General features: G+C 43.8%; 1 protein-coding gene across 2 annotated transcripts in view; it reads right to left on the bottom strand.

Annotated features, from left to right (window-relative positions):
• MAML3 (mastermind like transcriptional coactivator 3) overlaps positions 1-27390 on the bottom strand; it is a 413137-nt gene that overhangs the window by 25676 nt on the left and 360071 nt on the right. For both annotated transcript variants that reach the window (XM_075348467.1, XM_075348477.1), the window contains exon 3: positions 6873-7100. In XM_075348467.1, coding sequence (XP_075204582.1) covers positions 6873-7100 — 228 coding nt within the window. The remainder of the gene's footprint in view (positions 1-6872; positions 7101-27390) is intronic.

Here is a 27390-nt window from a genome sequence, read left to right as displayed (position 1 = left end):
TAAGGGGTCGCTGTTAACGTTGTAAAATTATGCAGCCTGACGAAGGTTAAAAAGGTATTGACTACTAAAATCAGCATTGTGGTTGCCAAGGTATTGAGGTTGGAGATTGACCCAGTAAAAAGTTGCATATTTGCTTATCTCTGCTACTGTTCCTTTACAACACCTTCTCAAGTTAAAGATCCACAAATACATTAGACACTCCTGCACGGATCGGCACACAGCATGTAATACGTTTAAAACAGTAACTATACAGATTGCATGAGAAAATATGAATGGAACTAAATATGACTGCTAGAGGGCACTGCTGCTTCATAGAAAGCTTCATTAAACCAAAACGTTGTTTGGTTTTCACATTTTTCACAGCATGACAGATGCAAATATTTTGTCTTCTATCCTGATAAAAATATTTTTTTGTATGAAAAAAAGAGATTAGATTTACAGTACTAGTCAAAAGTTTGGACACACCTATTCATGCAATGGTTTCCTTTGTCGCAGCAAAGCCATTAAGGATCACAAAGAAATGAGGAGTAAAACAAAACACGTGAAACAAGCCTGAATATGGGTTCAACTCTATATTCCTCAAAATACACTCCTTGGCATTCTCTCAAGTAGCTTAATAGGGTATTTAACCGGAATGCCTTCCAATGACCAGGTATGCAGTGTTTGTGACTATCAGGTGAGTTTTGCAGGGGCAATGTTGGTACACCGATCCATAATAGTTATAATCCAAAATATATCAAGAACCTCCCATTAAGTTAAGAGAAGTTAAAGTCTATCATTAATTAAAGACAGTTCAGTCATGAAATCCATTAATCGCTATAATAAAACTTGCTCTTATGAGGACGGCTCTAGGAAAGGACAATCAAAAATTACCTGTGTTATGTGTAGTACAAACTTAGGGTAGGAGAGAGATGTTGGTCCTATTACCGCAGATAAATGAGAAAGTATTCTAGAGTCCATTAACCCCTTAAGGACGAAGCCAGATTTGTACTTAATGCCCAGGCCATTTTTTGCAATTTTGACCAGTGTCACTTTATAAGGTTATAACTCTGGAACGCTTCAATGGATCCCAGTGATTCTGAGATTGTTTTTTCGTGACATATTGGGCTTCATGTTAGAGGTAAATTTAGGATGATATTTTTTTATTTTATTTGTGAAAAAATCTGAAATTTGACAAAAAAATTAAAAATTTTGCAAGTTTCAAACTTTTAATTTTTATGCCCATAAACCGGAGAGCTATGTCACACAAAATAGTTAATAAATAACATTTCCCACTTGTCTACTTTAGATCAGCGCAATTTTTGAAACAAATTTTTTTGGGGTTAGGAAGTTAGAAGGGTTCAAAGTTCATCAGCAATTTCCCATTTTTTCAACAAAATTTACAAAACCAATTTTTTAGGGACCACATCCCATTTGATGTGACTTTGAGAGGCCTGGGTGACAGAAAATACCCAAAAGTGACACCATTCTAAAACCTGCACCCCTCAAGGTACTCAAAACCACATTCAAGAAGTTTATTAACCCTTCAGATGCTTCACAGGAACTAAAGTAATATGGAATGAAAAAAATAAAAATTAACATTTTACCTAAAAATGTTACTTTAGCACTAATTTTCTTACTTTTTGAAGAGGTAACACCAAAAATTGGACCTCACACTTTGTTACCCACTTTCTTATGAGCGCGCCGATACCCCACATGTGGTCAGAAACCTTTGTTTGGGTAAATGGGAGAGCTCAGAATGAAAGGAGCAATATTTGAATTTTGGAAAGCAAAGTTGGCTGAAACAGATTGCGGGCACCATGTTGCTTTTACAGATCCCCTAAGGTACCTAAACAGCAGGAACCCCCCTCAAGTGACCCCATTTTGGAAACTAGACCCCTTAAGGCTTCTATCGAGGGGCATTTTGGAGCATTTTGGACCCACAGGTACTTCACAGATTTTGATAACGTTACTTTGTCATATTGAAAATTGTAATTTTTTTTCTCAAAAATGTTGCTTTAGCATCAATTCTCTCACTTTTTCAAGAGGTAATTCCAAAAATGTGACCCAAATGTTTGTTACCCACTTTTTTATGAGCGCGGTGATACCTCACATGTGGTCTGAAACCTTTGTTTGGACAAATGGGAGGGCTTGGAACGAAAGGAGCAATATTTGAATTTTGGAAAGGAAATTTGGCTGAAAAAGATTGCGGGCACCATGTTGCATTTGGAGGACCCCTAAGGTACGTAAACAGCAAAAAACCACCACAAGTGACCCCATATTGGAAACTAGGCCTCTCAAGGAATTTATCTAGATGTTTGGTGAGTATCCTGAACCCCCAGGTGCTTCACAGAAGTTTATAACGTTGAGCCATGAAAATAAAAAAATAAAATTTTACCACAAAATTGTTACTTCAACCAGGTAGCTTTTTTTTCACAAGGGTAACAGGAAAAAAATCACCATGAAATGTATTCTGCAATTTCTCCTGAGTTTGGTGATATCTTATATGTGGTGGAAATCAACTGTTTGGGCACACGGCAGGTCTTGGAAGGGAAGGAGTGCAATTTGACTGAACATTTGGCTGGAATAATTAGTGGACGCTATGTCGCATTTGGAAAGCCCCTAAAGTGCCTAAACAGTGGAGGCCCCCCACAAGTGACCCCATTCTGGAATCAAGAAACCTCAAGGATTTTATCTAGGTGTATATTGAACATTTTGAATCCACGAATACTTCACAGAATTTGATAAGCTTAGGTTGCCATATTGAAAATTTTCATTTTTTTCACAAAAATGTTTCTTTAGCATCACATTTCTCACTTTTTCAAGAGGCAACAACAAAACGTGGACCCCACAGGTTGTTATCCAATTTCTTGTGATCGCAGGGATACCCCATATGTGGCCAAAAACCTCTGTTTGGATATATGGCAGGGCTTGGAATGGAAGGAGCACCATTTGAATTTTGGAAAAGTTGAAATAAATTGCGCGCACCCTGTCACATTAGCAGGGCCTGTTGGGTACCTATACATTAGAAACCCCCCACAAGTGACTCCATTTTGGAGACTGGACCCCTCAAGGATTTTATTCAGGAGTATAGTAAGCATTTTGAATCCACAGGTACTTCACAAAAATGTTGCTGTAGCAACAAATTTCTCTCTTTTAGGCTATGTGGCCATGATCCAGCGACACGGCGTCTAGTATACAGTGTCAGCCTTCCTGCAGAGATGTGAGTGTTGTCCACGGGAGAACGCAGCTGCCCATGCCCACGATTTGGGTTCAGGCTGCTGTGGAGCTCTATGCTACCTGCAGAGCACACTCATCTCCGCAGCATAAATTGACATGGTGAGGCTCGGGAAGCTGCGCCACAGGTCGGTTTATGCTGCGGAGAAAAGAAGCACAGTGGGCACGGGATTTCTAAAAATCCTTCCACTGTGCTTCTACTGCACAACGCAGCGTTATGGACGCAGGGAAAACACTCTGCGCCCAAAACGCTGCAAACCCTGATTGTGGGCACATAGCCTAAAATGCTACAATGGATGAATGGATAGATGTCAAACATATATAATGTCCCACCCCCCTGCATATTCTAAGCTGGCGCCCTTTAGTGCCTTTCATGTGGCACTAAAGGGTGCCTAGCCTTGTATTTAGCCCAAAAAGAAAAAAAAAATAATTAAAATAAATGACGTGGGGTCCCCCCTATTTTTGATAGCCAGCTAGGGTAAAGCAGACAGCTGTAGCCTGCAAACCACAGCTGACAGCTTCATCTTGTCTGGTGATCAATTTGGAGGGCTCCCCAAGCTGTTTTTTTTTTTTTAATTATTTATAAATAAATAATTAAAAAAAACAAACAAACATAGGGTCCCCCCAAATTAGATCACCAGCCAAGGTGAAGCTGACAGCTGGGGTCTGGTATTCTCAGGGTGGGAAGAGCCATGGTTATTGGACTCTTCCCAGCCTAAAAATAGCAGGCCGCAGCCGCCCCAGAAGTGGCGCATCCATTAGATGCGCCAATTCTGGCGCTTCGCCCCAGCTCATCCCGCGCCTGGTGCGTTGGCAAACGGGGTAATAAATGGGGTTGATACCAGATGTGTAATGTCACCTGGCATCAAGCCCAGCAATTAGTTATGTCACGGCGTCTATCAGATACCCGACATAACTAATTGACAGTAATAAAAAAAAAATTGACAACAAAAAAAAATTTATTTGAAAAAACACTCCCCAAAACATTCCCTGATTGACCAATTTATTGAAAAGAAAAGAAAAAAAAATCCACTGTAATCCATTTGGACGTCCCACGTCGACTCTGGACCTTCTAGAATATGGGGGACACGTTCAGGGAACGTATCCCCCATTTTCTAGGAGGGCAGACCCTCCATTTGAGGAGAGTGGGTGCAAAGAATCTGCACCCACCCTCCCTGGGTCACAGCTGCACAGTGCCGAGCAGCAGAAAGCGTCCTGAACACAGGAAGCTGTCAGCTGCTCGGCACATGTGACCGGCGTCTGCTGAGAAGGAGCCGGAGGAGGGGGCCGCGGGGGATCAGCGCTCCGACAGGTATGTATGACACCGGGGAACACCGGGGGGGATAGGGGGGGACCCAGCAGGGCCTGGGGAGCAGGTTTCTGTCGCATGTGTTATGGCACATGCGACAGAAACCATAGGAAAGGGGGAAATGCGGCCGGCTCGCTGCTGTGCTCGCCGGTGCGCGCGGCCATCTTGGATTTTCGGGAGGGGGTTGGGGGTTGGGGGGGGGCACTTTGGGGATACCGAGGGGACCGGAGGGAACCGGGAAAAAGATTTATCTCCCATCTGACATGTTTGATCATGCCAGATGGGAGATAAATCATTTTTTACCGGCGCGGTCATTTACTGTAACCTGATCATCGGTATACGGTGTATACCGGTCATCAGGTGAGCGGGGACCGGAAAAACCGGCCAGAATCATGATCTCCAGGGTCTCAGCTACCCCCGGCAGCTGAGACCCCGGAAATTTTCTGACTCTGGGGGGCGCTAGACCGTTTTTTCCGACCACCGTTAAAAAGCGGCGGTTTGGAAGAAGTACCCTAATTTGTTGCCGTTAAAAGTCGTATCGGCGGTCGTTAAGGGGTTAAAGCACTTTTCAGAGAAGGTCCACAGGGTCTACAGAACCCCAAAAGTGTTATTTAAAATCAAACTTAGAACTGATGATAAATGTCCAAGGTGCAGATTTGCTTCATATGTTCTGGGGTGAGTGGATTTAAAGTATGACTTGGAGTGCAAATTTTTCTCACCAGGTGATTTAGTTATAGGGATAGTCGGATGAGGCGGGAAGGGGGGTAAAAGGGATAGGCTGTTTTTAGTTATACGAGTATGAAGAATATTGTGAACCTTGATATATATTATATTCGTATGATGCCATGATTTGTTATGGCTATATTGTGCCTAATGAAATTTGTTTGATTGAAAAATAAATAAATAATTACCTCTGCTGCGGAGGATAAGTTTATCAGAGTAGAGTAGCCAGTGTTAGAAACCGCAAATTGACAGACCTCATAAATGATGTACAGGCATCAAGCAGCAGACACATTTCAACAACAGCTGTCCAGAGTAAAAAGTGAGAAGCAAGTCTTTATGGTCACATTTCAGCAAGGAAGTCACTACCAAGGACCACAAACAAGAAGAGACAAGCAACACAAAAGCTGGACATTAGAGAAATGTACTGTGGTCTAATGAGTCAAAATTTGACATTTTGGGGTCTGAACTACTTTTGCTTCTACATATCTGGTGCCCACCATTAGGCATAGTGGGAAAGGTGTGATGATGTAGGGATGCTTTGCTGGTGACACTGTGACCTTTTTCCAAATTCAAGACACACTTACCCATCAAGGTCACCACAGCATAGCACTGCAATGAAGTACTATCTTCTCTGGCTTTCACTTACGAGAGCCATCATTTGTGTTGTTTCAGGACAATTACTTTAAACGCACCTCTAGGGTATGCAAGGGCTATATGACCAAGAAGGTGAGGGATGGATGTCTCCGTCAGATAACATGGCCTCCACAATGACACAAGCTCAACCCAATTGAGATTGTTTGGGATGAGTTGGACGAGAGAGTGAAATTAAAGCAGCCAACAATTGCTCAGCACCTCTGGGAACACCTTCAAGACTGTTCCAGATGACTATTTGTTGTTGCTTCAGAGAAGGGGGGTGTAAAACAGTCATCAAAGTAAAAGAGGGGTACTTTCAAGAATCTAAGGTTTATCACATATTCCAGTGTTTCCCAAACTCCAGTCCTCAGGGCCCCCAACAAGTCATGTTTTCAGGATTTCCTTACTAATGAACAGGTTATGTAATCATTATCAAGGCATCACCTGTACTATATTAAGGAAATCCTGAAAACATGACATGTTAGGGGTCGTGAGGACTGGGGTTTGGGAACCACTGACATATTCTAAGATGTTTCAAACATTTCTTTACTCCTTCCAAGTGTGCTTCAATGTCTCTCCATGCATGTTCACTCATGGTCTTGTTGTCCCAAGACTGAATTTACAATGTGAACATTCCAAAAAGAACAAAGAAAACCATTGTGTGAACAGGTGTGTACAAACTTTTCACAAATGTGTGTGCATATACACATATATATATACACATATATATATATATATATATATATATATATATATATATATATATATATATATATATGTATATATAAAATTTTATGTAGGAAATGGGGGCTGACAGTGTGTGTGTAACCCTTTAATCAGGTGTACAGTGAAGAGTATCACACATACCATGCTATTAAAGCAGTAGCGTAAGGATTCAAATCAAACAGTAAAATTACAGATGGCTTTATTAATCCAATGAAGAATCATGAAGACAGTAGTGCCCAGAGATAAGAAGCTTATATTACTTCACCTGCTCAGCTAGTATCTGCTGTTGTTGCTGTCTCTGCTCCCTGAGAAACTGCTGCTTCTGCTGCTCCATCGCATGTAGCTGAGCCCGTTGCTCTATAAGCATCTGTTTCATCATTGCGGCTTGAGGCTGGCTAGGCATGAAGCCCGGAGCCCCTGGGTTTCCACTTGCTCCTGGCACAGACTGTTGCATGGGTCCAGCAGGTCTTGACATCCCAACTGTATTCTGCTCCTGTATGAAATAATGAAATATCTGTGATTATTGGCCTAAACAAAAAACAGTATTTGCAAAAATCATATTCTTCATGGTGTAAATGTCGTTGATAACATAGCACAGGCTTGTACAAATGCAAAGTATAAGAAGAGTAAGGGTATGTGTACGTTTAGGATTTGGTGCAGAAATTTCTGCATCTCTTCCAGGATAATCGCAGTGGTAAAAACCTGTATTTGTGCCATGTTATCAGTGCGTTTTTGTTCAGATTTTCCCATGCATTAGAATGGAGACAGTTATTAAAGGTGCATGCTTTATAATAAAGCTGCCACAATTTGACCTCTCAAACAGAAGTGAAAATATAATCAACCTTGGCAACTTATATCTTCCTCTTTGGCTGTCAACCGTGCATGGGATCATAAATACCCTACCAAAGTAACAAACTCATACAGTAACGACTAAATAACAGACATGTACACTTACAATTAAAATGGTTGTTGCCTAGTGGACTGGACCTTAATAATTGATTGAAAGACGAGTAGAAAATTACTGCAACATTAAAGGAGCTGCAGGAATTTTTGTCAAGTACTAGTTGTGTACTGCATGTGACAAGAATCTCCCATATTTTCCATATGTCTGGCTTATGGGGTATGTGGCAAGACAGATGACTTTTATGTTTTCCCAAAACCTAAATTAAGTCTGCCAAAAGACTATGAGAAAACGTGTTATAGTTTGATGAGACGAAGGTTAACTGTTTTGGTCTTAAATCCAAAAACTATGTATGGTGTAAAGCCAACACTTTGGCCAAGCGTTTCTATTGTAATTTTATCTATGAACTTTTTTAAGATGTATTAATAAACATGATGTTTTATAAAAAAAAAGAAAGACTTTTTTTATGTGGGAGCTGTGTTCCTTTTGTGCACTGCAACTACCACAAGAATGTCCATATGGAGCTGGTGAGCTGACGTAACAGGTTTTTCTCTTTCACAAAGCCAACACTGTGCTTTATGCATTATGAAAAAAAAACACTGTACCCACCCCACAGTGAAGCATAGTGGAGGCAGCATTATTCTTTGGGTTTTTTTTTTTCAACAGCTCTAACTGGGGATTTAGTCATAGTGAAGATATTATGAACAGTTCCAAATATCACCCAATTTTGCATCAAAGCCCTCAAGTCTTTGCTAAAAAGCTGAAGATGAAGAGAAATTTCACCTTTTTGCATGACAATGACCCTGATTATACCTCCAAATCAACCAAAAATGGCTTTGTAGAGACTTGTATCCAACTGAAATTCTGTGAGTTGACCTGAAGAGGGCTGAGAGATTGAGATGCCCTTGCAAACTGACAGATTTGAAGCGCTACTGCAAGGAAAGGTGTGTAAAGAATGCCAATTCTAGATCTGCCATGTAAGTAATTCAAAGGTACTTCAAGAAAGTATAAGCTCAATGGTATTCATATTTATGTAGCTACATTATTTTAGTTCTTTAGTTTTCTTCCACCACCAAAAAAGACTTCAGTTTGTTTTTCAATTGAATTGTACAGTGCAAGGATGACATTAATAGTGAATAAAGTTCTGATATGATACGTCTTGGTATGATAGTTTTACATGTCAAAAACCTTAATTTTAACACGGTTGTGTAGACCTTTTATATCCACTGTAGGTAACAACCCTATCTACAAGCATGTACACACAACATCTTTTTTATGCAGATTCTGCTAGAATCTCACCTTAACGGACTCGTATCAGCACAGGATGACTGTCCCCACCAAGTACAGACCTTCGTACCTCATGGCGTGTCTAATCATTTAAATACTCCATCCCACCTGCTTGTTTTCTATTTATCTCCTCCCTTCTCTGAAGAGAGGAGGGTGGAGATTGAGGGAAAACAAGCAGGTGGGCAGGTGAATTTAAATGAGTAGCTCTGTCATGATGCACAAACGCCTGTGTTGGTGTGAACGGTCATCCTGTGCTAATAAAGTCCCTATAAAAAGTGTTGTAAAATCACCACAAAAATGAACATATACAAGGCAATTTACAAACAATATTGCTGTGCATGTTTTATCTTTTGTAAAGGGGGCTCAACAAGCTGCGACATCGCTAGCGATGTCGCTAGCGTTCGCACCCGCCCCCGTCGTTGGTGCGTCACAGGCAAATCACATGTACCCATCACACATACTTAGCTTCCTAACGACGTCGCTGTGGCCGGCGAACAGCCTCTTTTCTAAGCGGGCGGTTCGTGCGGCGTCACAACGATGTCAGACGGCAGGCGTCCAATAGAAGCAGAGGGGCGGAGAGCAGCCGCATGAAAGTCACGCCCACCTCGTTTCCTGGAGGACGCAGGTACGGTGTTGTTCGTCGTTCCTTGGGTGTCACACGTAGCGATGTGTGCTGCCTCAGGAACGACGAACAACCTGCGTCCAAAATCAGTAACGATATTTGTGAAATGGATGACGTGTCAACAATCAACGATTTGGTGAGTATTTTGCATCGTTAGCGGTCGCTCGTATGTGTCACACGCAACGACGTTGCTAACGAGGCCGGATGTGCGTCACGAATTCCGTGACCCCCAACGACATCTCGTTAGCGATGTCATTGCGTGTAAAGTGGCCTTTACTTCTTATAAATTCTTCTTGAAGCAGTTAAAAGAAGTAGCATGTTCATTCTGAAGGCAGCGTTATTTGGAAGCCGCCAATTCTTTACAATTAAAGCAATAGGAAAAAGACGCCTCAAGAAACGAAGAAAGAATCGCCAGCAAAGCCATTTCAGTAAAAGACCGCAAGCGGTTTCCTTAAGCGCCTTTGCCTAGGAAAATCCCAGTGGATATGCCATCGGAATAAAGACACCCTAAGGGTGTGTGCACATTGAATTTTTGAATATTTTTTTGGGGAGCGGAAAACTGTGCGGAATATCTCCAAATTCTTAAAAAATTAGTTTCAGCTCAGTTTCTGTTCCAAAAATTGTGCAAAATATTTAGGTCCTGATTAATTAAGACTAGGGTCTCATATGCAGTTTTAATGTAACATGCAGGAATAAAATGTGTGAAATCCACTTAATGAAGTTGGTGCAGCTTATCCGTGGCCTGGCCAGAAATGTTACTGCAGAGTTGGACTGGATTAATAGTTCAGGTTTAAGAAACTCTGCCATTTTTCATGTATTTGATGGTTAAATGTAGCTACACCCTGTCTTCCCCTCCCTAGGTTTGCCCATGTTGGTGGAGCTGCCCGAAGCCGACGTGAAAACATCAAAAGTTGTTTAATTATTGCACAACTTTGTTTTGTAGATATGTAGCGCCCCACAGGGCAAGTGGTTAACCTACTCGTCACCGGGCCATCAACTGTCGTCGTCACGGGCGGCCTAGCCCGGCTCCAATGCCACGAGGCGTACAGAAGATGGCAGGAAAGATATGATGGGGGTAGTAGTGAGGTGAATGTCGTGATACCAACTGTGGTATGTGGCCAGGGAATGGGCCACCGCAACTGTCGCTGTCCTCCGGGGCAGAGGGTGGTAGCAGCTATGGATGGTATCACTTCCCACAGGTGGAGCAGGCCCCGGGGAGGATGATGAGGGGAGTAGTAATGGCGGCACGGAGCAGCAGTACCGGTAATAAAGAGTCAGAGTCTTTGACTGCAGTTCCAGGTTGTTTACTCACTTTTACTACTGTGCCGCTCACCCGGGTAATACCAGTCACTTGCTATGATGTGCTCCGTCGAACCCGAACCCGTTAGAGATCAGTCCAGTTTGTGTGTTCAGTGGGATTCCTCTTTGTAACGCCTGTTTGTGGATCCCCTGGCTTGAAGCTACGAGGGGACCCTGGGTTTCACGAGATGTACTCTTGTCCCTATCTGCAGGTGCTGCGGTTCCGATATCGGGTGAAGCGAGACCCCGGATCCTATATGGCACTGTGCTGTCGGGCGCTGTGTGGACAGGGAGGCTTGAAACTTTCCCCGTCCAGGCAGATTCTGGAAAACCAACGTGAAGGATGATCTTCCCTAGGGCCTGCCGCCCGGCGTGGCGTTGATTCCGTGGGGAGCAGGTTCAATATCCCCACGGTAATCGTGTAAACTTCTCCTCCTTCCCACCGGAGCACCAGTAGATGCGACTGCTCCCTTGCTCTCCTGCTGGAGAACTCTTCTAGACTATTGTGATGGCTCCTGACTCCCCCTGTTGGCTGCACCTCCCCCCCCTCCCAGGTCCTAAGCTAGTGGGATTGGGGCCCCTGTTTGAGGGCATCCTGTAAATGCCACTCTGTCGGCGACCCCTTTATTACCCTACCCTAGCACAGTCCCCAGTGGGAACAGGGCAACCTGGTGTGTATTTGAGTGTGTAGTGTGGTGAAACCGGGACTAACCTCTTCAGGATCCGGGTTTAGCATTACACCCAAATTTGGGTGCGATACTCTGTGGAGACTGAAGCCTCAGGGGAGCCACACATAAACTTTGCAACTTTTCAGTGTTTTCGCCTGTTTTTTTTTAGAGAAAACAGTTTGATAAATCGGAACTTCATTGTGCAGATACCCATAAGATGGCCAATAAGCCTGCCATTTGGAGAAACCATTTCTCAGAAAGCGCACACTCAGCAGAAGCAGACATCATCCAAGTTTTCCTTATAATGGCAGACGGGACATGTTTCTTATAGCCTTGTCTATCAGCTGACAGGACGCTGTACAATATTCAGCGCTGTTTTCTCTCGTGGTTTGGACAAATGTTCTGTGAAAACTAACATTATACAATACTATTTACTACAAGGAGGTTTCTTCTAAAACATCTTCATTGAACTTTGGCAGATTGAGTCAGGATTATTCAAGGAAAGCCTATTATGTGCAGTATAATAGCTGTGATTTTCCTGCATTAAAACTTCAGTTGCTGCTAATTTGCTCGACAACCAACTTGAAATTAGTTCCAGTATAACAAAGGATTGTAATGTGAAATGGTGAATTAAAGAGACCTTTGTCTCGGCCGCATTAATACATTTTTATCAGCCGAGGAGACAGCCTGTCATTTAAAGACTGCTTATCTTTAATTTCCCAAGGGCACAACATCTACACTATATTATGATTTTTAATCTAGCAGCAACTAGCTCTTCTAGCCGGTCTCCCGGTTTACATGTCTAAAATATGATCAGTCTTAAGACATCTAATAAAAGAAGATGTGTCACCCCTCCCAACCAATTCTGCGCTCATAGCCACATGCTAAATGCCCCCTCTGAACCGGTAATGAAGTGTTCCTCCCAATGAGGCTTAATAGTGTCTAACCAAGGCAATCTATATTCCCGGAGCTTGATCAGACTTGGAGGGGTGAGCTAGCCCAGCGATCCTTGCTGCAGGTGATGGATATATGAAGGGCTGCTAGGAATATACAGACGTGCGTCACTCCCTCTGCTATCTAGCACTCACACTATGGCAGTGCAGCCTTTTAGATGGGATTTATGCTACATTAAGTCAATATGAACTGAATGACTTCAGCTTCTACAAACAGTCCACGGTATCTGCCCTGTGCTGTCTCTACAGAATGCTATCCTTCAGTGATATGTCTAACGCTCCCATTTGGTCAGTCATTCTGTATGAATTAGTTTAAGTAAAACTACAAAAGGTACAAAATACTTCATCAACCAACAAATCAGGCGTGGAACCCATCTATCTTCTATCTATCTACCGCGTATATCTATCTATCATATTTGTTTATCTACCAATCTATCTATCTACCGTTATCTATCTTATATTTATCTACCGTATCTATATATCTACCGTATCTATCTTATATCTATCTACCGTATTTATCTTATATCTACCGTATAGTATATAGTCCCTCAGGGCAGATCAAAGTGCGCCTGCGCCGAACCTCAATGCCGGCGCGTGTGTATGACGTAGACGCGTCATGCACTGCGGCTTCAGAATATGGGAGACCAAGATGGCCAAAATGGGAGGCGCCAGGACCGGAGACCAGCGCCACCCATCCAACCGTTGTGCACCGGAGCAACCTTCTATGTGAGTATTATAAAGTGTTTGTTATGTTCTACACAGGGTCTGGGCTCTTATATACAGCAGGTTAGAATGCTGTATATAAGGCTATGTGCCCACACTGCGGAAAATTCGCGGAAATCCCGCGGATTTTTGAAAAATCTGCAGTACAGCGAGTCCCCAACCATTTCTATGGCATTTTGGGAGTGCTGTGCCCTGATTTTTCCACATGATCCCATACTAACCTGCCTTGATCGAAGACACCAGAGTCACTTCCTCCACTGCAGAGGAGCGCGGTGGAGCCAGGAGCAGGAGGTGGGCAGGGCCTTCACGAGCTCCGGTCATGTGACAGCCAGAGCTAGTTTAGGCCTGCCCACCTTCTCCTGCAATGTGCAGACAGACACGGCCGGAGAGAAGTGCTGCGTGATGGAGGTATGAACTCTCCGATCACTGCAGCACTTGTTCTGCATTGAGGATGCAGTGCCGAAGCCATGGTACTATATCCTCAATGCAGATTGACCGCAGCATATCCGCAGGACATTCCGCAATAAAACCGCAGCATGGAAACAGACAAAGTTGTGCTGCGGTATTCTGGGAGCTCCTGTGGAATGTCCTGTGGATATAACCGCAGGACACTTTCCCCGTGGGCACATAGCGTAAGAGCCCACTGGTGGTGGCCGCAGCTTATAGGGCAAAAAACTAGTGACAGGTTCCCTTTAATGGCTGTATGTTGAGTTGTTTAGAGGGCACCAAATTTACCCTGTTATACAAGCTTTATACTGACTACTGTACATTGTATCAAAGTGTCCTATCTTCAGTGTTGTCCCATGAAAAGATATCTATATATAATTGTCCAATTTTGTCTGTAATGGAAATCCTGCGTCGCTGATTGGTCACGCCTCCTTGGCATGTACCGTCCACCTCTCTGCTCAGCTGCCTTCGGATTGGATGTGGGTGTTTCTGAGGGAGTGGTGCGGGCAGGCCCCTTAGATACCAGACTGCGGCCTTAGCAACGTGACACATGCCAAACTACATGCATATTCTACAATACCCGATGCGCTAGAATCGGGCCACCATCTAGTAATAGAATATTTACAAAAATGTAATGCGTGTACTCACTTTTGTGATATATTATATCTATCTCATATATAATTAATATGTATCTATCTCATATCGATCTACTTACAATACTTGACAAAGTGGTGGTTTGCTATAGGGGAAAACACTGATTTTGAGTAGTGACAAGCATCACTAGAGCTCTAGAAATCTAATCTCCTGAAAAAAATAAATTATTCATGGTGAAAATAAAAGCCACTTAATTATCAAAAAAAAATATCAATACATATCTTTTTAAATCCAGTAGACCTTCAAAGCTCGCCATGCTCATACCTCCAGTTTCACAAGAAGTGACTTGTATAAGCATTCTCTTAATTCACTTTATTATGCATTTTTGTTGATAACCTGCAGTACAGACCACCCAAAGTCTGTGCTACGGGCTGCACGACGCCAGACAGCATCTTGCTCATTGCTCTTAGCTACCATCTTCAGGGCGGGAGTGAACGCTGTAAGATGACGTTCTTTTTCACACATTTAAGGCCTCTTTCACATGTCCGTGAAAATCACGCACGTTTTTCACGGACGTGTCAAAGGTGCGTATTGTCCTCCGCGTGCCATGTGTATGGCACACGTGTGTTTTCCATGTGTTATCCGTGATAACACACGGAGAACGGGAACTTTCTACTCACCTGTCCCTGGCGTTGCTCTCCGTGGTGCTGATCTTCGGTCTCCGGTCCTGCCGACTGCCCGCTGCTGCTGCTTCCAGCCCGCAGTAAAGTGAATATGCAATGAGCATAATGAGTGGCGGTCGGCAGCAAGTGACAGCAGCGGCAGAGACAGGAGGGCTGGAGAAGGTGAGTAAAGTTTTGTTATTTTTTTTACAGACACGTGTGTTTTCTCCGGTGTGTGTCACACAGAACACCTCCATGTGGTCCGTATGCGGGTCATGTAACACCCGTGATGCCGGAAAAAAACGAACATGTCTACGTGTGGAGCACACGGACAGACGTATGCTCCACACGTACACACGGTCCATGGCAGAATACGCACGTGAGCGCAGACCCATTGATTTTAATGGATCTACGTGTGCCCGTGTCTCCGGTACTTGAGGAAACAGACCAAACACGTACCGGAGACACGGACGTGTGAAAGAGGTCTAAGACTGCAGGCTAGTAGCAGGACGCTGTACAGATTCTGGTGGTCCGAAACGCATGTCATGAGCAAAACCCAGTAACAGAGTGTACAGAAGTACGCTTTAAATGCCATTTTGGCATCTACTGTATATACAATATAAAGATCTGCTGTGGAGAACCGCTATAATTTAAGAAAAATAGGAAACAAGTCATACATCTTTAGAATTCCTTGTTTCTAGAGCTAAAACTGTATTTGATCCAATTAATCAGAAGGATTACTATGTTGTGGGGACAAGTAAGGCTACTTTCACACTTGCGTTGAACGGTATCCGTTGCATTGCGTTGTGTAACGGATGCAACGGATGTGTTGCATATAGTGACACAACGGATGCAACGGATGCTGCAAAACAACGCAATTCGTTTTGATTTTTTTTTTTTTTTTTTCCCGGTTTTACCAGCGGCAGACTATAGTGAACGATCAGCTGATCGTTCCCTGCAGCCGGCCGCTGGGTGATCAGCTGATTGCTCCCAGTAGCCGGCCGCCGGGTGATCAGCTGATCGCTCCCGCCCGCCGGGTGATCAGCTGATCGCTCCCGGCTGCCGGGTGATCAGCTGATCGCTCCCTGCAGCCGGCTGCCGGGTGATCAGCTGATCGCTCCCGGCCGCCGGGTGATCAGCTGATCGCTCCCGGCCGCCGGGTGATCAGCTGATCGCTCCCTGCAGCCGGCCGCCGGGTGATCAGCTGATCGCTCCCGCCCGCCGGGTGATCAGCTGATCGCTCCCGGCCGCCGGGTGATCAGCTGATCGCTCCCTGCAGCCGGCTGCCGGGTGATCAGCTGATCGCTCCCGGCCGCCGGGTGATCAGCTGATCGCTCCCTGCAGCCGGCCGCCGGGTGATCAGCTGATCGCTGTCACTTGCCGGCGCCCGGGCATGCCGGCGGGCGGGCGCTCAGCTGAGCGCTGTGACTTGCCGGCGGCCGGGCATGCTGGTGGCCGGTCATTCAGCTGAGCGCTGTCGCTTGCCGACGGCCGGGCGCTCAGCTGAACGTTCGGCCACCGCGAGCCAAAATAAAGTTTGATTTAAAAAAAAAAAAAAAAAAAAAAAAAAAAAAAAAAGAGCATGCGCAGTGAAATCCAGAGGATTCCGCTGCTCAAAATAACGTTACATGCTGCGTTCCTCCCGCTGGGCGGAAGCAACGGAGCGTCGCCCAGCGGAAGCAACGCAGCTCCTTTTGGTACAATCCGTTACCCATACAAGTCTATGGTAAACAGCGGAATCCGTTAACGGATTCCGCTGTTTCCCAAAAGGGCGGATTGTAACGGAAGGAAAATAACGCAAGTGTGAAAGTACCCTAAGGCTGGTTTCACACTACGTCTTTTTAACATCCGTTGAAAACGTTTTTTTAACGGAAGTACGGATCCTGTGCAAATCCGTTTTGTGTTTAATGCATTTTCAATGGACTTGCGTCCACTTCCGTTTGCATTCGTTTGCGTCCGTTAGACGCAGGATCCGTCATTGTGCGTTAATTTAACATGTTTCAAAAACGCAACATGTAGCGTTTTTTGGCTTTGTCAAATTAACGTATGTCACAGGATCCTTGACATTGCGCCGCGAGCTGCAATGCATGTCAATGAGTGCTGGATCCTGCCTACCAAAAGTCGTTCAGTGGCGTTATAACAGGATCCTGATTCTCTACTGAGCATGCCCGGTACAGGGTCGGTCTCTCGCAGCTGTAGACACTCGTAACCAAGCTAAATATCGGGTATCCAAGGCCGATGTTTACCTTGGTTACCAGCGTATGCAGCTGTCAGAAGCCTCCTCCCAGTCTAGTTCCCCTCACTCCCGATCACATGACTCCTTTGCCCGCCCCTAACATCCAGTGCAGGATCCTGCAAAATAACATATGCGTTTGCATACGTTATTTGCTGTAAAAGCAGGATCCGTACTTCCGCTAAAAAAACGTTTTCAGCGGATGTTAAAAAGACGTAGTGTGAAACTAGCCTTAGAGAGTCCTTTTGTTGAGGGCATGAATGTGATGAATGTGGGTTCAAGCTCCTAGCTTCTATTGATGTTGTTATTTACAGAAATATGTAAGTAAATAACAAAATTGGAGAACTCTCTTGAAGGGTTATTCCTAAGATACTAATATCTTGGGGGTCGTTAATTGGGATCCAGTGGTGTACCACCATTAACAGTACATCAAACAATATAGGTCTTGAGAATTGAAGCCGAACGGCACCGTCCCGCCTGCCCCAACCCAGGATCTTAATTTCAACAGCTGAATAAAATGGTGGAACAGTGAGCCATTAGCTCTTTGCTCCACAATTCAACCTATGCAACTCAATGCAGTAGGTGCGATGACATCACTAGAATGCGACTGTGACCAAATCCTCCGTCCACACACAGCACAGGCTGGAGCAATGCATTGGGAAGCGCAATTTTTTTTAAATTCTTTATTTTAAAGACAGACTCATAACATGAATGGATACCTCTTGCTCCCCACGGAGCTGCATAAACTATATCGAGGACTATACACTAACATGTATCCTGACAATCAGCACACATAAGCAAGCCCCATCCTCTCAACCAATCGAGTCTGGCCCAATATTAAACATTTTAGAATCAACCCAATACAGAGAAAATAGAAAATAGAGCAGAGAAAGAGGAAATGAAGCCTAGAGAGAATAGAAAACAAATAGGAAGAGAAGGGCAGAAGGGATGAATGGGGGAAGAAGGGAGCGAGAGAGGAGGGGAGAAAAAAAGAGGGGGAAGGGGAGTTCCTCCAAGACCATCACACCACCCATCGGGGGACTCATGTGGATCAGAGAACAATCTTGTATAATCAGTCGAGTAAATAAACTCCAACCAAGGAAACCATGTCCTGCAAAAATCATCATGTTGATCATTAAGAGAGGACCTCAAATCCTCTATATTCAATAGGTTATTTACCCTTGAGACCCACTGACTTTCAGCCAAGTGGGATGCAAGACCTAGCAGCCATGACCAGGAGGAATCTTAGCAAGGAACGCTTGTATATAGGAGCCGGGGACTCCGAAGACTGGAAAATGAACAGTGTCTCACTCGTGTCGGTCATCAGTCTGATTACCTCCCCCACATCTGACCAAAACCGCCACAAAGAAGGGCAGCACCAGAAAACATTCACCCTCCCCCGAACCACATCTCCAGCAGATAGGGTCCGCAATTTTTTGTTTTTTACTTTAACAGTCAGTACTTGTGTTGGAGGCACCCTGTGGGGGATCATACTACAGGGAGTCAATGAGGGAGCATAATACTGCGTGTGGGATGTATGTATTGTGCGGTCATCATACTGGTGAGGGAACATGTACTGTGCTGACATCATAGTATGGGAGTATCAAGGGAGCACAGAGGGGAACTGTTGGGGACATTGTAGGGCTTCATACTTTGTTGGGTACACTGTGAGCAGTATCATATTGTGTTGGGGATACTGTGAACAGTACCATATTGTGTTGGGGATACTGTGAGCAGTATCATATTATGTTGGGGATACTGTGAGCAGTATGATATTGTGTTGGGTACACTGTGAGCAGTATCATATTATGCTGGGGATACTGTGAGCAGTATCATATTGTGTTGGGGATACTGTGAGCAGTATCATATTGTGCTGGGCATACTGTGAGCTGTATCATATTGTGTTGGGCATACTGTGAGCAGTATCATATTGTGTTGGGGATACTGTGAGAAGTATCATATTGTGTTGGGTATACTGTGAGCTGTATCATATTGTGTTGGGCATACTGTGAGCAGTATCATATTGTGTTGGGTATACTGTGAGAAGTATCATATTGTGTTGGGTATACTGTGAGCTGTATCATATTGTGTTGGGCATACTGTGAGCAGTATCATATTATGTTGGGTATACTGTGAGCAGTATCATATTGTGTTGGGCATACTGTGAGCAGTATCATATTGTGTTGGGGATACTGTGAGAAGTATCATATTGTGTTGGGTATACTGTGAGCTGTATCATATTGTGTTGGGCATACTGTGAGCAGTATCATATTGTGTTGGGGATACTGTGAGAAGTATCATATTGTGTTGGGTATACTGTGAGCTGTATCATATTGTGTTGGGCATACTGTGAGCAGTATCATATTGTGTTGGGTATACTGTGAGAAGTATCATATTGTGTTGGGTATACTGTGAGCTGTATCATATTGTGTTGGGCATACTGTGAGCTGTATCATATTGTGTTGGGTATACTGTGAGCAGTATCATATTGTGTTGGGGATACTGTGAGCAGTATCATATTATGTTGGGCATACTGTGAGCTGTATCATATTGTGTTGGGTATACTGTGAGCAGTATCATATTATGTTGGAAATACTGTGAGCAGTATCATATTGTGTTGGGTACACTGTGAGCAGTATCATATTATGTTGGGGATACTGTGAGCAGTATCATATTGTGTTGGGGATACTGTGAGCAGTATCATATTGTGTTGGGTATACTGTGAGAAGTATCATATTGTGTTGGGTATACTGTGAGCTGTATCATATTGTGTTGGGCATACTGTGAGCAGTATCATATTATGTTGGGTATACTGTGAGCTGTATCATATTGTGTTGGGTATACTGTGAGAAGTATCATATTGTGTTGGGTATACTGTGAGCTGTATCATATTGTGTTGGGGATACTGTGAGCAGTATCATATTGTGTTGGGTATACTGTGAGAAGTATCATATTGTGTTGGGGATACTGTGAGCAGTATCATATTGTGTTGGGCATACTGTGAGCTGTATCATATTGTGTTGGGGATACTGTGAGCAGTATCATATTGTGTTGGGGATACTGTGAGCAGTATCATATTGTGTTGGGGATACTGTGAGCAGTATCATATTGTGTTGGGGATACTGTGAGCAGTATCATATTGTGTTGGGGATACTGTGAGCAGTATCATATTGTGTTGGGCATACTGTGAGCAGTATCATATTGTGTTGGGTACACTGTGAGCTGTATCATATTGTGTTGGGTATACTGTGAGCAGTATCATATTGTGTTGGGTACACTGTGAGCAGTATCATATTGTGTTGGGTACACTGTGAGCAGTATCATATTATGTTGGGGATACTGTGAGCAGTATCATATTGTGTTGGGTACACAGTGAGCAGTATCATGTTATGTTGGGCACACTGTGAGCAGTATCATGTTATGTTGGGCACACTGTGAGCAGTATCATATTGTGGTGGGGCCACTGTTGGTGCATCATCCTTTGTTGGAGTCACTATGGAAGCATCATACTATGCCGCTGGTGTTACTGTGAGGGAACATTGTATGGAGGAAGTCACAGTGGGGGTATCATACCATGTGTAGAGGGCAGTTTTGGGGGGCATTAAACTGTATAGAGGATCATTCTGTATAGGGTCATAAGCGGGATATCTTATTTAGTAGGAACACTAAGAAACTTCAGTCAAGCCGCTATTTTTGTGTGCGTGTTGTCTTTAAAAGTGATGTCCTTCTCTGGTTGCACCTCTATGCCATGACCTCGTCTATACCACTGAATATTTTTTTCTGAGGGGGGCGCAATTCAGACTTTTTGTAAGGGTTCCCATTATTTTATTTACGCCCCTGTTGGGAACCTTTAGTGATTCTGAAAATAGGGCTCTGCAACCTAGGCACCCAGCTCTTTATAGCCCCATCTTAAAGGCAAAATCTCCACTACATTCATTGTCTATGGGACTGTCAGAGAAAGACGAGTACAGAGCTCAACTGATTCCGAAACTTCCACAGACAATGAATGGAGTGGAGGTCGAGGATACTAACCTTCGCTCTATTCAAGACTGAGACCTTGTGCTGAGCCCAGTCCCCTGGGTAACAGAGCCCTATTCTGGGGATTGCTAGGAGTCCCAGTGGATGGACAGCCAGCAATCAGAAGTTAAAATGGATAGGGGATAACTTACTGTTTGGGAAGAACCGAATAAGGCATTGACAATAATCTTAGCTAAAGTATACTCGTTACAGCACAGTATTTGGACCCAACATGACCTGTGTTTTACCGTTCCTTTATTAGCCTGAATCTGACAGTTCTACATTACAGGGCCCGAGCTTCATACTTTGTACCAGCAGATGGTGTTATCAGTCTAATCCTGAGTGTCATTTCCCTCTCTGGGTGACGGCTGCTCTCTATGCCCCCCACCCTGCCTCAAACTCACCACCTTTTTCATTCCCTCCCCCATACTTGCAGATGGCTTAATCGTGACTACAGTTCTCCCCACCCCTCCAGCCCCCACAGTATGTCTGGGATAATGCTGCTAACGTACAACTAAGCAGTCAAGTGTGACAGCATAGAGCAGGTAGCCTGGCAACTGAGAGCATAATACTGAGCAGATGGTGTGATGGACACACACACACACACACACACACACACACACACACACACACACACACACACACACACACACACACACACACACACACACACACACACACACACACACACACACACACACACACACACACGCATACACACTGCATGTTACACACTTCATGCTGCACACTGTATGTTACATGCGCGCGTACACACACACACACACACACACACACACACACACACAGAGTCTGCTATATTCTTCACGCCACACACACTATACACACACTCCATGCTACACATTGTATGTTACACACATATGCATACACACTGTATGTTACAAGCACACTCTAAGCTACACACTGTTACACACATTTCATGCTACACTCTGTTACACACACACACACAAACTGGATGCTAAATATTTCACGCTACACACACACACACACACACACACTATGTTACATGCACACTCGATGCTACACACTGTATGTTAAACACACACGCATACACACAGTATTTTACACACATGCATACACTGTATGTTACACACACGCACACTCTAAGCTACACACTATGTTACACACACTTCATGCTACACACTCTTACACACACAAGCTGGATGCTAAACATTTCACGCTACACATACTATGTTACACGCACACTCGATGCTACACACTGTATGTTACACGCACACGCATACACATTGCATGTTACACACTTCATGCTACACACTGTTGTTACCATGCGCACACCATTACACAATGTTACATGCGCACACACAGTGTTTCCTATATTCTTCACGCCACATACACTGTTATACACACACTCCATGCTACACATTGTATGTTACACACATATACATACATACTGTATGTTACAAGCACACTCTAAGCTACACACTATGTTACACACACTTCATGCTACACACTGTTAGGCTGGGGCCACACGGGGACTACTGCGATCCACTTGCATGACACTCGGCTCGTGCTGGCAGTACAGCAGAGCCGAGTGTCATGCGTGTGTCCTTGCAACTGAGGTCCGTTCGTGCGAGCAGACCTCAGCTGCGGGGGGGCGGGCCGGCACTCAGGAGGGGTGGGAGGGATTTCTCTCCCTCTCTCCTGCGTAGTCGGCTATTGCCATTCTCGCACTGCACTGGCAGTACACCGGTGTACCGCGAGTGCAGTGCGATTTTTCTCTCGCCCCATTCACTTGAATGGGTGCGAGAGAAAGAGTCTCCGCTTATAATCGCAACATGCTGCGATTGTTTTCTCGGTCCGATTAGGGCTGAGAAAATAATCTCTCATGTGCGCTGACACACAGGCTAGAATTGGTCCGAGGGGAATGCGATGTTTTATCTTGTTGTCCATTTCAGATCTCTCCAGTGCTTTGTTTCCATTTCTGGGTGCTTCTAGAACTATGTTTGGGGTTATTGTCATGCAGGAAGACTCATGACCTAGCAGCAAGCCCAGCTTTCTAACACTGGATTTCTTTATTCCTTGCACCCAGTAAAGGCACCTAGTTGTAGAGGCAACAAAACAACCCCAAACATCTTTGAACTTCCATAATGGCCTGTAGGTAGTGTTCAGTTTTTTGTTGGCCTCATTCCGTTTTCGGTAAACAGTAGAATGATGTGCTTTTCCAAAAAGCACTATCTATGACTCATCTATCCACAAGATACTTTCCCAGAAGGATTTTGGCTTACTCACATACATTTTGACAAACTACAGTCTAGTTTTTTTTATGTATCTGTGTCAGCAGTGGTGTCCTCCTGGATCTCCTGCTTATCCACCATCAAGACTATCCTGTGGTACAACCTTTCATCAGTTTTTCTCTCTCGTCCATGTCCAGGGTGATTAAATACAGTGCCATGGGTTGTAAACTTCATGATTATATTGAGCACCGTGGACAAAGGAACATCAAGATCTCTGGAGATGGGCTTGTAGCCTTGAGATTGTTGATATTTTTCAACAATTTTGGTTCTCAAGTACTCAAACCATTCTCTTCTCCTCTTCCTGTTCTCAATGTTTAGTATGGCACACACAAACACACAATGCAAAGATTGAGTCAACTTCTCCCCTTTTTATCTAGTTTCAGGTATGATTTTCATATTGCCCACACTTTGAGCATCATATGCTGGAAACAAAATTAATTATTTACCCAGAATTTTGGAAAGGTGCCAACAATGTTGTCCAGCCCATTTTACCAGGATTGTGTAATATGTTCAATTTGATTTATTTTTTTTCCTCTGATTTTTTGTGTTGTTCCAATACACACAAAGGAAATAAAGGTGTATCATAAAACATGTGTAATTGTAATAATTTTCTCACAGAAATACTTAATTTTCTGGAACAATTTCAAGGGTGCCAACACTTTTGGCCATGGCTACATATACAAACACACCTGGAATAAGCTGAAGAGTTAAGAGATAAATGCTTGTTTAAAATCTAAAATTAAGCCTGTCAGGTCGCCTATGCCTTCCAATTCCGCAGCATTCATATCTGTATGTCAAAATTCCCTCCCTGTATGATGTTATTGAATAAAATCAATGTTTAAAAAAAGGACTTCTAAATTGCGCTGTTCTTCTGATAATTAAGGCTTTGACTAGTCGATGGGGTGTTATTTGACCAGACTGGTCGGCCCTGTTTCCATGTTATCACTCCCCTGTGTTCGTGACACTATGATTTGCAAGAGCCGACGTCACCGCCAGCTTCTGGAAATCTTGCGGTCGTTTCGGCAGAGTCACTTCACTTCTGAAGCTGGGTATACATGTCCTGGCTTCAGAGAGGAACACTGCACAATTGGAAAAACAGCTTCTGCACTTCCAATAATGCGCAGTATGTCTCTCTGAAGCCAGGACACATGCGCAAAATTTCTAGGAGCTGATGGTGAAGCCGCTTCATGGAAATCATGTTATCACGCCCACAGGGGCATGACAACATGAAAAGAGGGCCAAGTAGTCTGGGCCCCAAGACCTGAGATCAGAGGGACCCTCCTGGAGTTACTGCCACTGTTAACTATATCGGTGTGCACAGAGCACCAACATAGTTAATATCTGCAGCAGAGCAGGAAGAAACAAACTCCCTGCACTACCACTCTCTGTTCTTCCAATTTTCCTTTAACAACTAGGTTTAAAAATCAGCCCTTAGTGTTATTGTCAGAATCTGAGTTACAAAGCAGAGCCTATGTAAATAATGCCCTGTAAGTCAGGGGTCCCCAAGCTTTTTTACCTTGAGAGCCACATTTGACTTTGAAAGTTGGTTGAGAGCCACACTGTAGAGATGAAGGGCGGCTTTGCACGTTGCAACATCGCACGTGCGATGTCGGTGGGGTCAAATCCGCACATCCGGCGTCACTTTCGACATCGTAGTGTGTAAATCCTAGATGATACGATGAACGAGTGCAAAAGCATCGTTATCGTATCATCGGTGTATTCGCCGACATTTCTATAATGCCGGTGCCGCGACAGGTACGATGTAGTTCCTCGTTCCTGCGGCAGCACACATCGCTGTGTGTAAAGCCGCAGGAGCGAGGAACATCTCCTTACCTGCATCCTGCGGCTCACGCCGGCTATGCGGAAGGAAGGAGGTGGGCGGGATGTTTACATCCTGCTCATCTCCGCCCCTCCGCCGCTATTGGCCGCCTGCCGTGTGACGTCGCTATGACGCCGCACGACCCGCCCCCTTAGGAAGGAGGCTGGTCGCCGGCCAGAGCGACGGTCGCAGGGCAGGTGAGTGCATGTGAAGCTGGTGTAGCGATAATATTCGCTACGGCAGCTATCACAAGATATCGCACCTGCGACGGGCGCGGGGACTATCGCACTCGACATCGCAGCATCGGCTTGCGATGTCGTAATGTGCAAAGCCCGCCGAAGACGTAGTCAAAGCCAATTTAGCAGTATAAAACAGGAAATTGGAAATAAATAATCTTTCCCATATTGATATCAGAGAGCAAAACTGACCTCCATACATAACATAATCAACTATACCAAGATCAATAATACCCCATACAAGGGAGAAATACCGCCACACAATGACCAGTCAACATATTACCACCCCATAGTGACCGAATACAGGCACATACAAGGAAGAAATACCGAGACACTATGACCAGAAACATTTTACCTACACATGGTGATCAAATCCAATCACATACAAGACAGTAAGGCTATGTGCGCACGTTGCGTCGGAGTACCTGCAGTTTATTGTGCACGTTTTCCTTCCCTTGGTTTTTGACCAAATGGCTTTTGACCATTTTTTAGCGCTAAAAACGCATGCGTTTTTACCGCGTTTTTAGCGCTTTTTACCTGCGTTTTCACCTGCGTTTCTGCAGATGCATTTTTGAGATCAAGACACTGAGAAATAAAGTTGAATTAGTCAAAAAGAATGAAAAAAGAGAAAAAAAGTATAAAATTAACTTTTAATAAAATTATATGGGAAATTATCAATTTTAATGTAATAATAGTGGTTATGCACATTTTAACAGAAAAATAGCTAAAGTTTATTATTTTTTTACATTTAAATTTTCGGTTATTGTGTGTGTGTAAAGGAACATTAGAACCCATTAATTTTTGGCCAGAAAAGCATGCGTTTTTGGAGCCAAAAACGCAGTTGAAAAGCAGGTAAAAAGCATGAAAAACGCAGGAATTGTGATTTTGGTTGCTTTTTGCCATTTCTCATTGACTCCAATGTTAAGGAAACGCTGCAGAAATGGCAAAAACAACTGACATGCTGCTTCTTTTTCTGCATGTTTTTTGACCACAAATATGCAAAATAAACGCTGCTGAAAAAAAAGCAAAGTGCAGACAGGATTTCTGCTTTTCCCATAGACTTTGCTGGAAATCAAAAACGCATGCGTTTTTGCCCAAAAACGCTGCTGCCAAAAACGCTGCAGAAACGCGGTAAAAAACGCAACGTGCGAACATAGCCTAATACCACCACACCATAATTAGACAATGTAGTAATCGAATATTATCACATACATGGGAGAAATACAGCGACACTTTTACCAGACCACATATCATGGATATAGGCTGGTATATACAGCTCTGGCAAAAACTGAGAGACCACTGCAAAATTGTCAGTTTTTCTGATTTTTCTCTTTCTAGGTATATTTTTGAGTGAAATGTAAATTGTTCTTTTATTCTACAGTATAAACTACTGACAACATGTCTCCGAATTTCCAAGCAATACATTTGTATTTATTTTCTGAAAATGAGAAATGGTCAAAATAACAAAAAAGACGCATTGCTTTCAGACCTTAAATAATGCAAAGAAAACAAGTTCATAATAATTTAGAAAAGACAATACTAATGTTTTAACTCCGGAAGAGTTCAGAAATCAATATTTTGTGGAATAACCATGATTTTTAATCACAGCTTTCATGCGTCTTGGCATGCTTTCCACCAGTCTTTCACACTGCTTTTAGGTGACCTTATGCCATTCTTGGCGCAAAAATGTAAGCAGTTCTTCTTTGTTTGATGGCTTGTGACTTGATCTTACTCTTGATTACATTCCAGAGGTTTTCAATGGGGTTCAGGTCTGGAGATTGGGCTGGCCATGACAGGGTTTTGATGTGGTGGTCTTTCATCCACACATTGATTGACCTAGCTGTGTGGCATGGCACATTCTCCTGCTGGAAAAACCAGTCCTCAGAGTTGGGGAACATTGCCTGAGCTGAAGGAAGCAACTGTTTTTCCGGGATGCCCCTAGTGGGATTATGAACCCAGGACCCCAGCGCTGCAAGACTGTCACGCTAACCACTGAGCCATATATAGTTTACAGCACAAACATTATTTACACTGTCTGCAGTGCACTCG

The sequence above is a fragment of the Anomaloglossus baeobatrachus genome, chromosome 1 (assembly GCF_048569485.1).
Source record: "Anomaloglossus baeobatrachus isolate aAnoBae1 chromosome 1, aAnoBae1.hap1, whole genome shotgun sequence".
Taxonomy (NCBI): Eukaryota; Metazoa; Chordata; class Amphibia; order Anura; family Aromobatidae; genus Anomaloglossus; species Anomaloglossus baeobatrachus.
This window is presented reverse-complemented; position numbering and strand designations above follow the sequence as displayed.